General features: G+C 41.4%; 1 protein-coding gene across 1 annotated transcript; it reads left to right on the top strand.

Moving 5' to 3' along the window:
* The first annotated feature begins 7,240 nt into the window (after nt 1–7,240).
* Nucleotides 7,241–17,838, top strand: LOC108155150 (serine/threonine-protein kinase ATM). The gene is made up of 28 exons (XM_017285810.2): nt 7,241–7,542; nt 7,612–7,720; nt 7,774–7,959; nt 8,020–8,240; nt 8,321–8,665; nt 8,721–9,842; nt 9,907–10,084; nt 10,147–10,316; nt 10,369–10,495; nt 10,560–10,927; nt 10,984–11,125; nt 11,186–11,306; nt 11,359–11,491; nt 11,548–11,841; nt 11,892–12,171; nt 12,234–12,598; nt 12,659–12,859; nt 12,917–13,064; nt 13,134–13,557; nt 13,636–13,786; nt 13,838–14,341; nt 14,412–14,717; nt 14,787–15,768; nt 15,829–16,002; nt 16,062–16,441; nt 16,506–16,758; nt 16,814–17,065; nt 17,118–17,838. Exons 1-28 carry the CDS (start codon nt 7,342–7,344, stop codon nt 17,300–17,302), a joined length of 8,322 nt encoding a protein of 2,773 aa, XP_017141299.1. The 5' UTR covers nt 7,241–7,341; the 3' UTR covers nt 17,303–17,838.
* The last annotated feature ends 310 nt before the right edge of the window (nt 17,839–18,148 follow it).

Below are 18,148 nucleotides of genomic sequence, written 5' to 3'. Positions count from 1 at the left end.
CATTGTTGCTAAAGCGAAACTGCGGCGAATCGGGTATTGCCTATATTTCAAGCTATAGATTTTCCCACTTAGCTTTATCCCATAGATAAATGCATTTTCTACAAGATTGCTTCTTTTAATTATCTTAAAGTATTTTATTTTGACTAAAATACGGTTTTCAAGTAAATGTTGCCGCAACAGTGTGTATGGAATGTGCAACATTGTGTATGAAACGAGACTCATTGTTGCTAAAGCGAAACTGCGGCGAACTGCGGCGAACTCAAATTCGATTTAAAAAACGACCAATTCTTTGTTCCGTTGAATAATACTATCTATATAGAACATTTAGCCATGCCCACTCAATTTTGTACGATTGATGAATCAATTCTATACATGATTGGTCTATTCGAAATACTTGCATTTATTGGATTTTTATATAACATTGAAAATGAAATTAATAAATGACAAAAATACCATTTAGCACTAAAAAACACCGCATGGGAGCGCGGCGAAAACCAGTTTCTACAGTATGACCCTCATATACGGTCTCATTTGAAAAATATACCGAGTGGTGCGCGCCAAATTGAACTTTTTTGAATGTGAGCGACAAGGATTTAAATGTTGTCAACCGGGCCTTTATCTATGCCCACATAATTTTATACGATTAATGAATCAATTTTCTACTTAACTGGCCAGTTTTTAGTCCTTGCTTTTATTGTATTTTGACTAAACAAGGTTTAAGCAAAATAGTTCAACAAAAAAACAGTTGCAATGTTGCTGGTAAATTAGCAACATTTGTGTATGGAATGGGACTCATTGTTGCTAAAGCGAAACTGAGGCGAATCGGGTATTGCCAAGCTATATAGATTTGCCCACTTAGCTTTATCGCATAGATAAATACATTTTTTACAAGATTGCTTCTTTTAATTATCTTAAAGTATTTTATTTTGACTAAAATACGGTTTTCAAGTAAATGTTGCCGCAACAGTGTGTATGGAATGTGCAACATTGTGTATGGAACGAGACTCATTGTTGCTAAAGCGAAACTGCGGCGAACTGCGGCGAACTGCGGCGAACTCAAATTCGATTCAAAAAACGACCAATTCTTTGTTCCGTTGAATAATACTATCTATATAGAACATTTAGCCATGCCCACTCAATTTTGTACGATTGATGAATCAATTCTATACATGATTGGTCTATTCGAAATACTTGCATTTATTGGATTTTTATATAACATTGAAAATGAAATTAATAAATGACAAAAATACCATTTAGCACAAAAAAACACCACATGGGAGCGCGGCGAAAACCAGTTTCTACAGTATGACCCTAAAATACGGTCTCATTTGAAAAATATACCGAGTGGTGCGCGCCAAATTGAACTTTTTTGAATGTGAGCGACAAGGATTTAAATGTTGTCAACCGGGCCTTTATCTATGCCCACATAATTTTATACGATTAATGAATCAATTTTCTACTTAACTGGCCAGTTTTTAGTCCTTGCTTTTATTGTATTTTGACTAAAACAAGGTTTAAACAAAATAGTTCAACAAAAAAAAAACAGTCGCAATGTTGCTGGTATTTGAAGACGTGATGCGTGTATAGCCCTTTGTACACCCTATTTCGCTCATTTTATATGAAGATCAAACGCAATTTATTAAGACCTTTTCTCAAATTGATATGTTTGTGACTTATTCATGTGTATTATTAGTATCTTGTATATATTTATCTCGATCCTGATACCTACTGAGACTTGGAAGACAAACGTATTCACAATTCTATAACATCCATTTCCCCCAGGGTATGTGTGCATGGAATTGGCAACATGTTTGTGTATGGAATGAGACTCATTGTTGCAAAAGCGAAACTGCGGCGAATCGGGTATTGCCTATATTTCAAGCTATAGATTTTCCCACTTAGCTTTATCCCATAGATAAATGCATTTTCTACAAGATTGCTTCTTTTAATTGTCTTAAAGTATTTTATTTTGACTAAAATACGGTTTTCAAGTAAATGTTGCCGCAACAGTGTGTATGGAATGTGCAACATTGTGTATGGAACGAGACTCATTGTTGCTAAAGCGAAACTGCGGCGAACTGCGGCGAACTCAAATTCGATTCAAAAATCGACCAATTCTTTGTTCCGTTGAATAATACTATCTATATAGAACATTTAGCCATGCCCACTCAATTTTGTACGATTGATGAATCAATTCTATACATGATTGGTCTATTCGAAATACTTGCATTTATTGGATTTTTATATAACATTGAAAATGAAATTAATAAATGACAAAAATACCATTTAGCACTAAAAAACACCGCATGGGAGCGCGGCGAAAACCAGTTTCTACAGTATGACCCTCATATACGGTCTCATTTGAAAAATATACCGAGTGGTGCGCGCCAAATTGAACTTTTTTGAATGTGAGCGACAAGGATTTAAATGTTGTCAACCGGGCCTTTATCTATGCCCACATAATTTTATACGATTAATGAATCAATTTTCTACTTAACTGGCCAGTTTTTAGTCCTTGCTTTTATTGTATTTTGACTAAACAAGGTTTAAGCAAAATAGTTCAACAAAAAAACAGTTGCAATGTTGCTGGTATTTGAAGACATGATGCGTGTATAGCCCTTTGTACACCCTATTTCGTTAATTTTATATGAAGATCAAACGCAATTTATTAAGACCTTTTCTCAAATTGATATGTTTTTGACTTATTCATGTGTATTATTAGTATCTTGTATATATTTATGTCGATCCTGATACCTACTGAGCCTTGGAAGACAAACGTATTCACAATTCTATAACATGTATTTCCCCCAGGGTATGTGTGCATGGAATTAGCAACATGCTTGTGTATGGAATGAGACTCATTGTTGCAAAAGCGAAACTGCGGCGAATCGGGTATTGCCTATATTTCAAGCTATAGATTTTCCCACTAGCTTTATCCCATAGATAAATGCATTTTCTACAAGATTGCTTCTTTTAATTGTCTTAAAGTATTTTATTTTGACTAAAATACGGTTTTCAAGTAAATGTTGCCGCAACAGTGTGTATGGAATGTGCAACACTGTGTATGGAACGAGACTCATTGTTGCTAAAGCGAAACTGCAGCGAACTGCGGCGAACTGCGGCGAACTCAAATTCGATTCAAAAAACGACCAATTCTTTGTTCCGTTGAATAATACTATCTATATAGAACATTTAGCCATGCCCACTCAATTTTGTACGATTGTTGAATCAATTCTATACATGATTGGTCTATTCGAAATACTTGCATTTATTGGATTTTTATATAACATTGAAAATGAAATTAATAAATGACAAAAATACCATTTAGCACTAAAAAACACCACATGGGAGCGCGGCGAAAACCAGTTTCTACAGTATGACCCTCATATACGGTCTCATTTGAAAAATATACCGAGTGGTGCGCGCCAAATTGAACTTTTTTGAATGTGAGCGACAAGGATTTAAATGTTGTCAACCGGGCCTTTATCTATGCCCACATAATTTTATACGATTAATGAATCAATTTTCTACTTAACTGGCCAGTTTTTAGTCCTTGCTTTTATTGTATTTTGACTAAACAAGGTTTAAGCAAAATAGTTCAACAAAAAAACAGTTGCAATGTTGCTGGTATTTGAAGACATGATGCGTGTATAGCCCTTTGTACACCCTATTTCGTTAATTTTATATGAAGATCAAACGCAATTTATTAAGACCTTTTCTCAAATTGATATGTTTTTGACTTATTCATGTGTATTATTAGTATCTTGTATATATTTATCTCGATCCTGATACCTACTGAGACTTGGAAGACAAACGTATTCACAATTCTATAACATGTATTTCCCCCAGGGTATGTGTGCATGGAATTAGCAACATGTTTGTGTATGGAATGAGACTCATTGTTGCAAAAGCGAAACTGCGGCGAATCGGGTATTGCCTATATTTCAAGCTATAGATTTTCCCACTTAGCTTTATCCCAGATAAATGCATTTTCTACAAGATTGCTTCTTTTAATTGTCTTAAAGTATTTTATTTTGACTAAAATACGGTTTTCAAGTAAATGTTGCCGCAACAGTGTGTATGGAATGTGCAACATTGTGTATGGAACGAGACTCATTGTTGCTAAAGCGAAACTGCAGCGAACTGCGGCGAACTGCGGCGAACTCAAATTCGATTTAAAAAACGACCAATTCTTTGTTCCGTTGAATAATACTATCTATATAGAACATTTAGCCATGCCCACTCAATTTTGTACGATTGATGAATCAATTCTATACATGATTGGTCTATTCGAAATACTTGCATTTATTGGATTTTTATATAACATTGAAAATGAAATTAATAAATGAAAAAAATACCATTTAGCACTAAAAAACACCACATGGGAGCGCGGCGAAAACCAGTTTCTACAGTATGACCCTCATATACGGTCTCATTTTAAAAATACACCGTAGATATACTGACAAATTCAAGTTATGTTATACATATTCCTCGTTTTTGATCTTCCGTCGAATATTACCAGCTTTATAGAACATTTAACCGTGCCCACATAGTTTTAGCCCATTGATGAATCAATTTTCTACACAATTGGTTAGTTTTTAGTCCTTGCTTTTATTGTATTTTGACTAAAACAAGGTTTAAACAAAATAGTTCAACAAAAAAAAAACAGTCGCAATGTTGCTGGTATTTGAAGACATGATGCGTGTATAGGCCCTTGTACACCCTATTTCGTTAATTTTATATGTAGATCAAACGCAATTTATTAAGACCTTTTCTCAAATTGATATGTTTTTGACTTATTCATGTGTATTATTAGTATCTTGTATATATTTATGTCGATCCTGATACCTACTGAGCCTTGAAAGACAAACGTATTCACAATTCTATAACATGTATTTCCCCCAGGGTATGTGTGCATGGAATTAGCAACATGTTTGTGTATGGAATGAGACTCATTGTTGCAAAAGCGAAACTGCGGCGAATCGGGTATTGCCTATATTTCAAGCTATAGATTTTCCCACTTAGCTTTATCCCATAGATAAATGCATTTTCTACAAGATTGCTTCTTTTAATTGTCTTAAAGTATTTTATTTTGACTAAAATACGGTTTTCAAGTAAATGTTGCCGCAACAGTGTGTATGGAATGTGCAACATTGTGTATGGAACGAGACTCATTGTTGCTAAAGCGAAACTGCGGCGAATCGGGTATTGCCTATATTTCAAGCTATAGATTTTCCCACTTAGCTTTATCCCATAGATAAATGCATTTTCTACAAGATTGCTTCTTTTAATTGTCTTAAAGTATTTTATTTTGACTAAAATACGGTTTTCAAGTAAATGTTGCCGCAACAGTGTGTATGGAATGTGCAACATTGTGTATGGAACGAGACTCATTGTTGCTAAAGCGAAACTGCGGCGAACTGCGGCGAACTCAAATTCGATTCAAAAATCGACCAATTCTTTGTTCCGTTGAATAATACTATCTATATAGAACATTTAGCCATGCCCACTCAATTTTGTACGATTGATGAATCAATTCTATACATGATTGGTCTATTCGAAATACTTGCATTTATTGGATTTTTATATAACATTGAAAATGAAATTAATAAATGACAAAAATACCATTTAGCACTAAAAAACACCACATGGGAGCGCGGCGAAAACCAGTTTCTACAGTATGACCCTCATATACGGTCTCATTTGAAAAATATACCGAGAGGTGCGCGCCAAATTGAACTTTTTTGAATGTGAGCGACAAGGATTTAAATGTTGTCAACCGGGCCTTTATCTATGCCCACATAATTTTATACGATTAATGAATCAATTTTCTACTTAACTGGCCAGTTTTTAGTCCTTGCTTTTATTGTATTTTGACTAAACAAGGTTTAAGCAAAATAGTTCAACAAAAAAACAGTTGCAATGTTGCTGGTATTTGAAGACATGATGCGTGTATAGCCCTTTGTACACCCTATTTCGTTAATTTTATATGTAGATCAAACGCAATTTATTAAGACCTTTTCTCAAATTGATATGTTTTTGACTTATTCATGTGTATTATTAGTATCTTGTATATATTTATCTCGATCCTGATACCTACTGAGCCTTGGAAGACAAACGTATTCACAATTCTATAACATGTATTTCCCCCAGGGTATGTGTGCATGGAATTAGCAACATGTTTGTGTGTGGAATGAGACTCATTGTTGCAAAAGCGAAACTGCGGCGAATCGGGTATTGCCTATATTTCAAGCTATAGATTTTCCCACTTAGCTTTATCCCATAGATAAATGCATTTTCTACAAGATTGCTTCTTTTAATTATCTTAAAGTATTTTATTTTGACTAAAATACGGTTTTCAAGTAAATGTTGCCGCAACAGTGTGTATGGAATGTGCAACATTGTGTATGGAACGAGACTCATTGTTGCTAAAGCGAAACTGCGGCGAACTGCGGCGAACTGCGGCGAACTCAAATTCGATTCAAAAAACGACCAATTCTTTGTTCCGTTGAATAATACTATCTATATAGAACATTTAGCCATGCCCACTCAATTTTGTACGATTGATGAATCAATTCTATACATGATTGGTCTATTCGAAATACTTGCATTTATTGGATTTTTATATAACATTGAAAATGAAATTAATAAATGACGAAACACAGGGGACGCAGTTAAATTTTCTACAAAAATACACATAAATTGGACATTGTACAACACTTAAATCTTGGGACTACACATAAAAATACATTAGATACTACATACCTTTATCTTCATTTTCCATTTTTAGCCGAATTTATTTGAGCAAATTTACTCGATCGCCACGTAATTTGGCGCCAATTTTTTTCCCACAATCAGCTGATCGATTGTTCACTTTTAAAAGCTCGCCAATATCTTCAGGGAAGCTAAATAATTTTTTATTTTTCATTTTTAATATGTATGATGAATTTACTTTGAGAATTTGCAAGAAAAAACGTAATCCATTCACATAAAAATTTCGACTTTATGCCAAAAAACGAATTCTGGACCATAGTGCAGGGTATGTGTGCATGGAATGGGACTCTTGTCGTCAACCGGTTATGACGACTAATTCTTGGTTATTCTTTCTTCCGTCGAATATTCCCAGCTATATAGATCCAGTTTTGCCCAGATAATTGTATATGATTGCTGAATCAATGTAACGTCATTTCTGGTTTGTTTAGTGCCCTGGTTAGTTCCGATATTTTTGTGCGATAAGTCACCTTGATAACGATATGCACCGGCTGCGACTATACAATTTATAACAAGAAGCTATTTTAAAACTGTTTTGAAACAAAAGCAACAAGTGATGGACTGGGAAGCATGAGTGGACTGTTGAATGAAGTTCAGCGCATCCTCGGTGATGTGCGCTCGGAGAAGCCAGCCACACGAAGCAAGGGCATTGAACAGCTGGACGAAAAGTTGGCCAACTGCAGAGATGATTTGAATGCGCTGATCCTGGACAAAAGGAACGATTTGTCGTGGCCCAATGTTTTTGATGCATCCAAAGAGGCACTTTTCAAGGTTTGTACATTGGTAGTGGCCCATTACCACCAAACGTACCGTCTGACTATCTCTCTCTTCACTTCACAGCACGCCTCAAATTTGCACGATGCCAACGAGAAAGCTTTCAAGACATTGGCGGCAAAGAGCTACTTGTATGGCAATGTTCTGGAAAGGATTACAAAATTCAATATAGAAGGTATGAATGTTTAATAAGGCATACAATTTAATTGGTTAAATGCCTTCGCTTAGCTGGCAGTGACACATCTGGAAAGGGTCACTTCCTGGCAAAGATAACCATCTTTAGTGCATTCGAAGAGGGCATCAAAATGCGAACTGTGGTGAAGTACTTTGGCGATCGATTCATGAACTTACTTGAGCGGGGCATCTACTCCTCGCCCAGCTATGTTCGCGAGCTAAAAATCAATGAGTACAGTCGTAAGTGACACCTCCAAAGGTGGCCCAACATTGCAATTTGACCACCTGTTTTTGCTACAGGCATCCTTTCGTACCTGTTTGAACTGAATGTGCACGATGATGATTTTCTACGCAATAGGATATTGAAATGCATAACCAAGACTGTTGGCTTGGCCAAGGAGCGCGTTCAGTTGCACGTTGATCTTGTGGAATACCTGCCAGAGCTGATCAACTTTGCTCAGACGGCAAATGCTGCCAGAAAAACGGATATTGTTCGTTTATATTTCCTATTCGCCACAGAGGTATAATACAATACGCCTCATAAAAACCATACAACCTGTATGGTTAAATCTTGTATATTTTCTTTCTTTCTTTCATTCAGCTCTCTGTGAACTACCACCATCAATTGTGCCTCCACATGCAAGAGATTCTGCCCAAACTGTGCGAATATCACAACGAGGATGTGTTTCGCGACGACACCAGAAAAATATTCTTCCAGTGCGTCATTCATTCACTGCATTCGCTATATCCCAAGCTCAGCGTTTGCGATTTCAACACCTTTGGGGTGCCGCTCAACGAGAAATGGCCACAGACCATGCTTAGGCTGAAGACAATCGTGGACATGGAAATACGCAAGAATTCTTTGGTCCGCTATAAGACCGCAAAACTGAGCAATGACAAGTTCTGCGAGTCCTTCATCAAGATGTCGGCGCTGGTCATGTATATAGTGAGAAATCGAAATATATTCCAAAACTGTTGATCTTAAAGGTCATGTTTTGCAGGTGCTATGGGACTTGGAGTTACGGAAAAACGACTCGAATGGAGATGGGGATGCGCCCAAGAAGCTACGCAGACCCTCGGACAAAATGGAGGTATTGTTCGGGTTGATTGACAAGAAGGAAACCACATTCGATGATGTCTGGTTTGCCATATATGCAGAGGTACTGCAGTTGAGCATTGTGGTCCTGAATGTGGCCAACTACCAGCAGGCATTAAGCACTGTTCTGGGTATCCTGCAAATGTATGGCAATGTCAGGAACCTGACAAATGTGCGCATATGCGTGAGATGCCTGCTCGCAAAGGAGCGAGAGCTGTTACAGTCGCAATCCATACAGGAGAACTATCTGGCTGACTTGTGGAGTCAAATGGGAAACCATTTGATATCCGTGACCACCACGATCAGTGAGGAGATCAAGGAGAAGCAACTAATGCTGCAGATGCTGATCAAACACGACAAATTGAATCATAAGATGGCCTCTAGCCTGTTGCACAACATCATCTCGAATGAGATGCTGAAGCGCAACGAATGCATTGCCACCATACGCGAGATTTACATACGTGCAGGACAATGCGGTCAGGATAAGGCATCGGCTGCACTGGAGCCCATTATTAGCTGGGCCTATGGCAGCGGTGGGAGAAGCAGTGTCACTCAGGTGATACACAATATAGCCAGCATTGATGCCAACCTCCTGGCAGATACATTTTCGATTAGCATCATCAACTTTCTGGACGAGCAGCAGCTGCAACAGCTGTGCAACAGCCCAGATCCAGGCACAGTCCCAACCGATCAGAATCTCATAGCCTATAGATACAACAAGCAACTGCTTTGCCTGGACAAGGAATATGTGGCGCCTGTTAAGTCTGCCAACCAGCAGCTGCACAGCAAACACAAGTCGCCAGCAAAGAACTGCCTTTACCAAAGCAATTATGAGTTTCTTATGCGCAGCCTCAACTTTCCGAGTGCCAGCGAGAGTCAAGCGGCTGCCATACTAAAGAATCTGAACAATCTGGAGAGGCTAGTCTGCACCATGGAGAGACTTCTTTACTACAAAGTCTTCGATGCCGACAATTTTACTGGCTGTCCTTTGATCAAGAGAATAGGCCTGTTTTTGAGCCACATTGAGGTGGGTATCGGATGGCTTTGATAGCTTTAAAATCTACTTCCTGATGTTCTCTGCTCGTTTTCAGTTCCAATACAAAGCCAATTGTACAGAGATGATGGATGAGAGTGACCTGCGTGAGATTCTTCGGCAACAGATCGCTGTGCTCACGGTTTTCCGATCTAATTCCATTCTTTTGGACTACCTGGAGAGACAACCCATAGAAATGTTGGTGGAATTTACAGGATCTACTCTCAAAGATCATTGTAAAGGCTATCTACGGTATTTTAGTTTGTAATTTAATATTAAATATGTATCCTTTTTCCAGGCATGCGCCGGGAGCGATCTGATAGTGCGGTTCATGCTACCATAACAGCTCATTGTTTGCACATTTTGGGGGCTCTGTGCAGCCTCAGTTCGCATCATGACGAGTCCTTTGAATACATCTCGAAAATTACTATGCGTTGGACGCCTTCAGATGTGATAATTGTGACCAAGGTAGGAGTGTGTCTACAATGAAATTTTACCTTATTCCTTACCCCCTCTTCAGATGCTGTGCAGCTGCGACAGTATATCGGATGCAGCCATCATATGGCTGGTGGACAAACTGAAGTACGTTTTCCAGCATCATCATCTCGATTTGGATGTCATCAATGAGATAGTGGATCATATTCCTAGTAAGTCAAATAACGTATGCCATCCGACAGGACTCTATAAGCAAGGTTTTCCCTTGCATTGCAGCTATTTTCCACTTTGTCTACCATACGGAACAGCAGCTGGATGACATGTGGATGGCGTTGAGTTCACTGCTGAAGATTGCTCTGAAGAAATCCTATACCTCCCGCCTTACAGCCAAAATTGTGCGTTGCGTTGGCTCGATTGCCGAGCGTTGTCCGGACATCTATCTGATGGAAAACTTTTTGGTGCTCTGCAAGTCCACGGCGAAATTCATTACCATGCCCACGCTAGATGTGCGCTTTGCCACGATCTCTACCCTGGGCATTGTTCTCAACACAAACTGCGTGGCCAGCGATCCAATCAGCCATTCGCTGCAGCACTCGGAATTCTGTAGGGAGCTGTACGAGAGCATTGAATTCAAAAAGCTTGCGGCAAGTGAAACAAAAACAAAACCGCGTGAATGTTGATCGAATTCCAGTTCTTACAGTTCAACGATGAAGATGACACACGGAATAGCAACTCGATGATGGTGCAAATGCTTCTAGCGATATTTTCCCTTGGTTCGTTTCACCAGGAGATTGCTCTAAAGGAGCTGCTGTATCATTGTGCCCGACGAAGGTTGGGAGAGGGTATGTTAGGCCTCAAATACACTCCAAGCCCTATTCTTAACTTAACTCTCATCTTTGTAGCTGAATTTGTGGCATTGCAAAATCAAGTTCCGGGCGCTGATCAAACCATGCGCGATCGCATTCGTCCCTATGCCGATATTCTGCTGCACAAGTGGAGCTCTCAGCGCTGGCCAATTTTAAAGTAAATCAATTCCTAGAAAATCAAATGGGAATCCTTTAACGCTCTTCTTTAGGTTTCCCTATTTTCTGTGCTATGAATCGAAGGACGCTTTTCGAAAAGCCCAAAGCAGCAGAATCATGGCCTATTCATTCCTCTATGGGCAGCCCGAGGACATACATCGCCACAGAAAGTCCATCAGCATAGAGGTATGCCTACCTTATAAGTTATTTCTTGCACAAATCACACTAGTATCTTTCTTTAGGCGGCCATGCCCATGATTGCAGCTTTCGTGCTGCCCCAGAGCTGTCTTTGTGCCGAAAGCGAAAGCCAGGACTTTCGGGAGCATCACCTGTTGCTGTCAGAGAATTTGCAGCACTACAAACTCAATCCCAAGGAAGTGTCTCTCAATGTGGAGACGCTCTACATTGTGATTAGTTGGCTGCACGATCCGCAGGAAATGGGGAGATTATTTGGCCCCTCGGTGCCCTGCACCCAAATACGCTACTGGTATAATCTGACAGGGGAGTCGCTCTTCAAATGCCTCAACTGGTTTATAGTGAGTATTCTCCGGAGACTCTTTATTGTCTTTAATTCATGCCCTTTCAGTGTTCTAATAGCAGATCCTCGGGGGATGATCGCCTCCAGGCCATGTCCATGCTTCAGATCAAGCATTCATGCATATTAATCGATCTGTTAGGGCTCTTGAAGACCGATTGCTTCAATGCCATCTTCCCCAGCCAAGCCATTAATGCCTTTTTTCTGTACTGCGCCATAGCCAATGCTCTATACGATTCGGCGTTGGCTCTCGAGGGACCAAAAACCGTCATTCCAATCTCTTACTTTGTGCGGGACATTTGGTTCTTTGTCGTTAGGTTTCTGCTTCACAGTGAGTGGCATGCCACAGTCAATGCAAGCTAAAATATCTAATAATATCTAGTGCTTTTCCAGGCAAGTGCAGTCAAGTGCATCTGTGTGCTCTCTCCTTCCTGGATCTACTGCTCAATAAGCCTGGCTTCGGATCGACTGACTTCTCGAATCACATGACTGAGATAGCCAAGCTATTGATATGTTTTCAGATGCACTGCGATGTGAAAGCCGTCAATGAGAAGGTCGTGGAGGTTGTGAATCATATTCTGAGTGCACACAGCACCCAGATCGACATACAATCCATTCTGGAGGAGAACTCGGAATGCCAGTTTCTTCAGAAACCCAATGCTGCTCTACAACACGTCGACAGGACTGATGTGCCTAGCTTTCTGCGCTCATTCCTCAAAAATCCGACAGCAGAGCGCTTGCATGACCTTAGGATTTATGTGAGCATAGAAATATTATTTGCTAATCCTGACTAATGTACAATACCCTTGACACATTAGATTGCCGAGCACAAGGACCAGTTGCAGGCGCACGAAACACTTCTCTTGGAGGTGATCAAACGTCTTATTCAAATGGCTCGATGTGCGCAAAGTAAAGAGAGCAGCAATCTGGATGCCATGAAGTGTCTGGCCCAAATAGGACCATGGAAGCTAACAAATATTTCATATTATTTTCAAACCGACTTTGATTCCTTCGAAGAGGTAAAACCAAAGCTCTGTTCTCTGTTCTGTCCTACTTACATATACCTGCTTTTGCAGTCGGAGCTAGAGCCCATGGAGAAATTCTTGGTCGTGATATGTGAAGTACTGGAGAAGTATTTGTTCCAGTTTGACCCCAAGACGCATGACGCTCTTGTGGCCGTTGCCATTCAGGTTGCGAACAGCAAGCCCGCCGCCACGATATTGAGTAAGAAAAAGTACCCAATATCTCTAAATTGGCATTAATTTTTGATTTGCTATTAAATCTATTTCGTAGATCGCTTCAAGAACCTACAAATCTTTGTTGAGAAGTCACCAGAATCGAGTTTCCTGAATGCACATCAGCACATACCACCCATAGATTGGCTGAATGCTCTCAAATCCAGCCAGGACTTGGAATATGTGCCCTGGATGTGTGCCTTCGTGTCGCAGGTTTTTAGGGCTTGCGGCTGGCAGGGATTCGATGCTTTGGCTGCGTCTTCCTTTCCGTTTGCCGAGACCTGTCTGCAGCCATTTATCAAGTTGTTGTTGGCCAACAAACAGCAGCAGCACCTGGAGAGTCTCTGTCAAATGTTGGACTACTTTTTCGAAGGTTTCGCCAGCTCCACGGCAGCTGCCCAAACCCAAAATATATTCCACAACAAGCGGGCTATTAAGAAGTGTTTGCACATTTGCGAGTGCATACGGATCGTCAACAATTGGTAGGAAGAAAGAAGCTCTAATCAGCTCTTCGATGTATATATAATTATCTATAATTATCTGAAATGTAACCCACATAGGAGCATTCCCATCAAGCTGGAAAATGTGGTCAGGGCCAGTAATCACTGTCAGGCCTATTTCCTTAGCGTTATGTACCTGGAGCTGTGGGCCTGCGGCTCAGTAAAATCCAAATTCCTGGATGATGAGTCCTTTCAGTCTTCGGCCAAAAAGGTGTGCATAATTCTGTACAATTTGCAAAATGCTAAACGTATATTTTAATAGGCTTACGAGTCGATTGGTTGTCTGGACGCCATTCCTGGCTTTGTCAATCCCATGCGCTCCCGCGTGGATTTTCACGGTCGCAACAACAACTTGTCCGCCATTCTGCTGGAGTCGGATCACCTGGACAGTGCTAGCAGTCAGATGGCTGTGGATCTCATGAAGGGTAACGGTCTGTGGTCATTTGCCAAACTGCAGCAGCAGGAGCCGGACTATGAAATCTTCTGGCGACTTGGCCAGTGGGATATGCCATCCGATCAGCAGCCACAACAATTGAAGCACAGCACTGGGGCCACCATTAATTTGGAGCAGGAATTCAAGCGGCATCATTTTGTGGCACTTAGGAGCATTGGGCAGCGCGAGGAGGAGAACACCCTTTCGGCCATTGGGAGTGGCTATGAGTGCGTGCGCAGGATTCTACAAGACAACAGCATGGAGTGTCTGCAGAGTGTGTACAAGTACCTCACATGGCTGTGCACGCTCCAGCAGGCAGAAGACTTTTGTGAGGTCTCTCGCATGCAGTACAGTCTTTTATATTTTTGATCATTCATCAACCGAGATTTTGTCCCTTAAACAGATCCAGTTTGGGGCACAGCTAGACCCGGGGCAGATGTCTAAACTCTTTGGAAAATGGCAGACGGAACTGGAGCTTAGTTACGGCAACTTTTCATGCAAGGAGTATATCATTTCGCATCAGATTGCACTCTTCAAGATGGCAGGAACGCGGGCCAGCCGTCGCATGCAGGACTATTACAAGGAAAACCCCATGGACACGTATCTGTTGAAGGGGATTAGCGAGTGCAAGGCGGCGGGGAAGCTGAACATAGCCTCTAAATACATTGGGATGCTGCGAGAGCTACCCAATATTAAGGCATCCACCAAGGTAAGGGATGGGGAAGTGGAATTTCGTTGCTAAAAAGGCTGCTAATTGGATTGATTATTGCCATTACAGATCTGCGTGCTGCTGGAAGATGCCGATGTTAATGTGAAAATGGGTAATCATCAGATAGCCAAGGCCATCCTGGAGTACGTGGTCGAAAACCAAGAGTTCGTCTATTGCGTGCAGCGGGTCCCAGCCGTGCTCATGCAGGGAGAATTCCTCATGGACTGCAATGCCGACAGCTTGAGCTCAGTGCTGAAGAATAAATTCAATTACTCGATCCAGCTGATCGATGACTTTGTGCTGCATAAAGATAAACTGAGCGCAGCGTATCCGCAGTCCTTCAAGTGGCAGGAGCTTGAAACCTTTGCTAGGCAGCATCGCACAGCGGCCTATGAGGCCATGGCCAAGTATGCCGATCGGGAGTACCAGCAGCTGCACGAGTATCGCCACTCGCAGGACTACCAGACGCTGAAGGACATCATAGAGCAGAATCGTTTAGTGGCGGAAACGGTATCGAATCGCGAGTCCCAAGACAAGCGCATCATCTCCAATCAAATGAAGCGCTATGCCCTACTGGACGAGATGGAGCTGAAGCGCATTGAACAGAATCTTACAGAGCATTTGTGCACGGCTGTGAGGAATCACATTGCCTACTGCAGGCTGGACAGCGGCTTCTCCAGCGCTGCCATCTATCGCATCATCTCGCTGTGGTTCACCAATGCCCACAACGAGCAGCTGCAGAAGTGCATCAATGAGGAGATCCTCACAGTGCCCAGCTACAAGTTTATTTGTGCCACCAACCAACTGACGGGGCGTCTCAATTCTAAAAACCCCAGCCTGCTTAAGATCCTGTTCGAGCTATTGGTCCGCTGCGGCCAGGATCATCCACATCACACCTTTTACAAGCTGTATCCCCTGGTATTAGCCCGCCTGGACGGCGATGGCAGCAACACGGAACGGGCGGGCATTGTCCGTAAGATAATAACGAAAATCTGTGAGAAGAATCCCCTAGCAGACAGATGCAGCAAGCAGCTGGAGGCAGTGCTGCCAGGTAGAAAGATTGATTGGCTTCAGATGTGTACTGTACTGTATTCATCTTACTCTCTTTTAGCTATTGTCACGTTTGCAAACGAGGGAATATCCGAGAACCGCCATCAACCAATGAATATTGCGATGCGGCTGAAGCAGTTCGAGAAGGTGAGGCGTCATAGGAATCTCGATGCCATGCAGTGTCCCACCCTGGAGCTACCCATTTGTCCCGACAAGGAATACAACAACATTACCAGTAGGTTGAAATTCTTAGCCGAACGAAAACTAGTTTAGCAATTCCTGTACACGATTTAGGCATCTGCAAGTGGACGAATGAAATTGGCAATTGCGGTGGCATTAATGCGCCCATCAGAGTGCAGTGTGTCTGCTCCGATGGCCAGACACGGGCACAGCTGATCAAGGGCAAGGATGACCTGCGTCAGGATGCCGTCATGCAGCAGGTCTTTGGGATTGTCAATCAGCTGCTGAAACAGGACTCTGAGTTCATTGATCGCAAGCTGCAACTTCGCACGTACACAGTGACGCCCCTGTCTATGCGCAGCGGCATCTTGGAGTGGTGCCCCAACTCTATGCCAGTAGCCGAGTACCTGGTGGGACGAGATAGCAAGAGCGGCGCCCACATAAAGTATCATCCCAATGACTGGAAGAACGTGAAATGTCGCACCTTACTAGGGGTAAGAGCAGATATGGGTTAATTTTTGTTTGCTTAGTTACCTGAAAACGATTGTAAATTTGCAGAGCCATGCGAAGTCGTCCAAGGAGAAGCGATTTGAAGTCTTTCAGGAAATATGCGCACATGTGACGCCTGTTTTTCACTACTTTCTGCTGGAGAAGTTCCCCATACCGGGTGTGTGGTTCGAGCGGCGTTTGGCCTACACAAACAGCGTAGCCACCACCTCAATGGTGGGCTACGTTCTGGGATTGGGCGATCGGCATGTGCAGAACATTCTGATTGACCAGCAAACAGCCGAAGTGATACACATAGATTTTGGTATGTATCTGATTACATCCAAGAAATGGATTCGTTTATATTCTTCTTATTCCAGGCATCGCTTTCGGTCAGGGCAAGATAAGTGCAACACCAGAGACGGTACCCTTTCGGCTTACACGTGACTTTGTTGCTCCCATGGGCATCTGTGGAACTAAGGGAGTGTTTACCAAGTCCTGCGAGGCCACCATACATATACTGAGGCGTTACAAGTCCGTCTTCACCACCATACTCGAGGTTCTGCTCTACGACCCACTCTTTATTTGGGGTGTACTCAGAAATAGGCAATCTTCCCAGGAGTCCAGTAAAAGTATGCAAATCAATCGATCTATCTAGATAGTCTCTAGAATTGTTATTTACAGGCGAGGAATCGATTAATCTGGTGGCCCAGCGTGCCCTGCTTCAGGTGCAAAATAAACTAGAGGGTCGGGAGGCAGGTACCCTCGGTGACTCGAATGTGGAGGCTCAAGTGGAACGTCTGATCAACGAAGCCACTCTGCCGGACAATCTATGTATGCTCTTTACCGGCTGGGATCCATATCTATAAGGAAACGCACATCACACATTGTGGAGCACCACAAAAGTACATCACAATTGTTACCCAGTTATCAACAAGATTAGAAATGTCGTTATTTTTTATGTTCTATTTTGCATTTGCTTCTAATCTGTGAAACAAATTCCTTTTCGCGAAATTCGGTTGTGGTTTTTATAAAAGGGAAACATATAAGTGGTTGCCATTATCTTTGAGCTGTCAAATAATGTCATACTTCCACTAAAGTTGTACAAATATGTAGCTTTTATATAACTACACTACAACCTCAGAAAAGATTGTAACGCATAAAAGTGGGAATTTCTACAATGGGTTCATTAGCACATAATACATTGATAAACGTATAGTGGTTACCTGGTAATCGGGTAAAAAGTTCAAGGGTATATTGTATTTTTTGCTCCCGGGAAGTAATGTAGGTAATGTAATCTATGCAAAAATCGTATGATACCATGATATAGGAGACTGTAAGCGTTAAGGGAAACACAATTGCAATGGTAAAACCTTTCAAATATAGTTATTATCTACTAATCTAATACGTTTTATACGGAACCAATCGTATCCCGAGATTTCTTCGCTGAACCTCTTGAACTTCCAACTAACTTTGGCTACAAAAATGTTGGGAAACCTGTGAAATGGGTACCCTAAAGTCGAAATATCTACTGCATATAGTACTTAAAGCTGATTTTATAGAACCCGCAAGGCCATTTCAAATTCGTAGCAACTGGATTTGGTAACCTGCTACTTGATCTTGTTTTGCACGCAAACTAGCAGTAAATCAATAAACGTCTATAAAAATAACACTTATCAGAGACCCCCACAGCGATTAAACGATTCGATGGTAGC

The sequence above is a fragment of the Drosophila miranda genome, chromosome 2, assembly GCF_003369915.1.
Source record: "Drosophila miranda strain MSH22 chromosome 2, D.miranda_PacBio2.1, whole genome shotgun sequence".
Taxonomy (NCBI): Eukaryota; Metazoa; Arthropoda; class Insecta; order Diptera; family Drosophilidae; genus Drosophila; species Drosophila miranda.
Note: the sequence above shows the minus strand (reverse complement) of the source record. Positions and strands in the feature narration are given on the sequence as shown.

What these genes read in the sequence shown, in the direction of transcription:
- LOC108155150 (XM_017285810.2), top strand. Translation starts at nt 7,342, where the DNA reads ATGAGTGGACTGTTGAATGAAGTTCAGCGCATCCTCGGTGATGTGCGC. An exon ending in AAAAATCAATGAGTACAGTC is followed by an intron (nt 7,960 to 8,019) that starts GTAAGTGACACC and finishes TTTTTGCTACAG; the next exon opens with GCATCCTTTCGTACCTGTTT. An exon ending in GAAAGTCCATCAGCATAGAG is followed by an intron (nt 11,492 to 11,547) that starts GTATGCCTACCT and finishes ATCTTTCTTTAG; the next exon opens with GCGGCCATGCCCATGATTGC.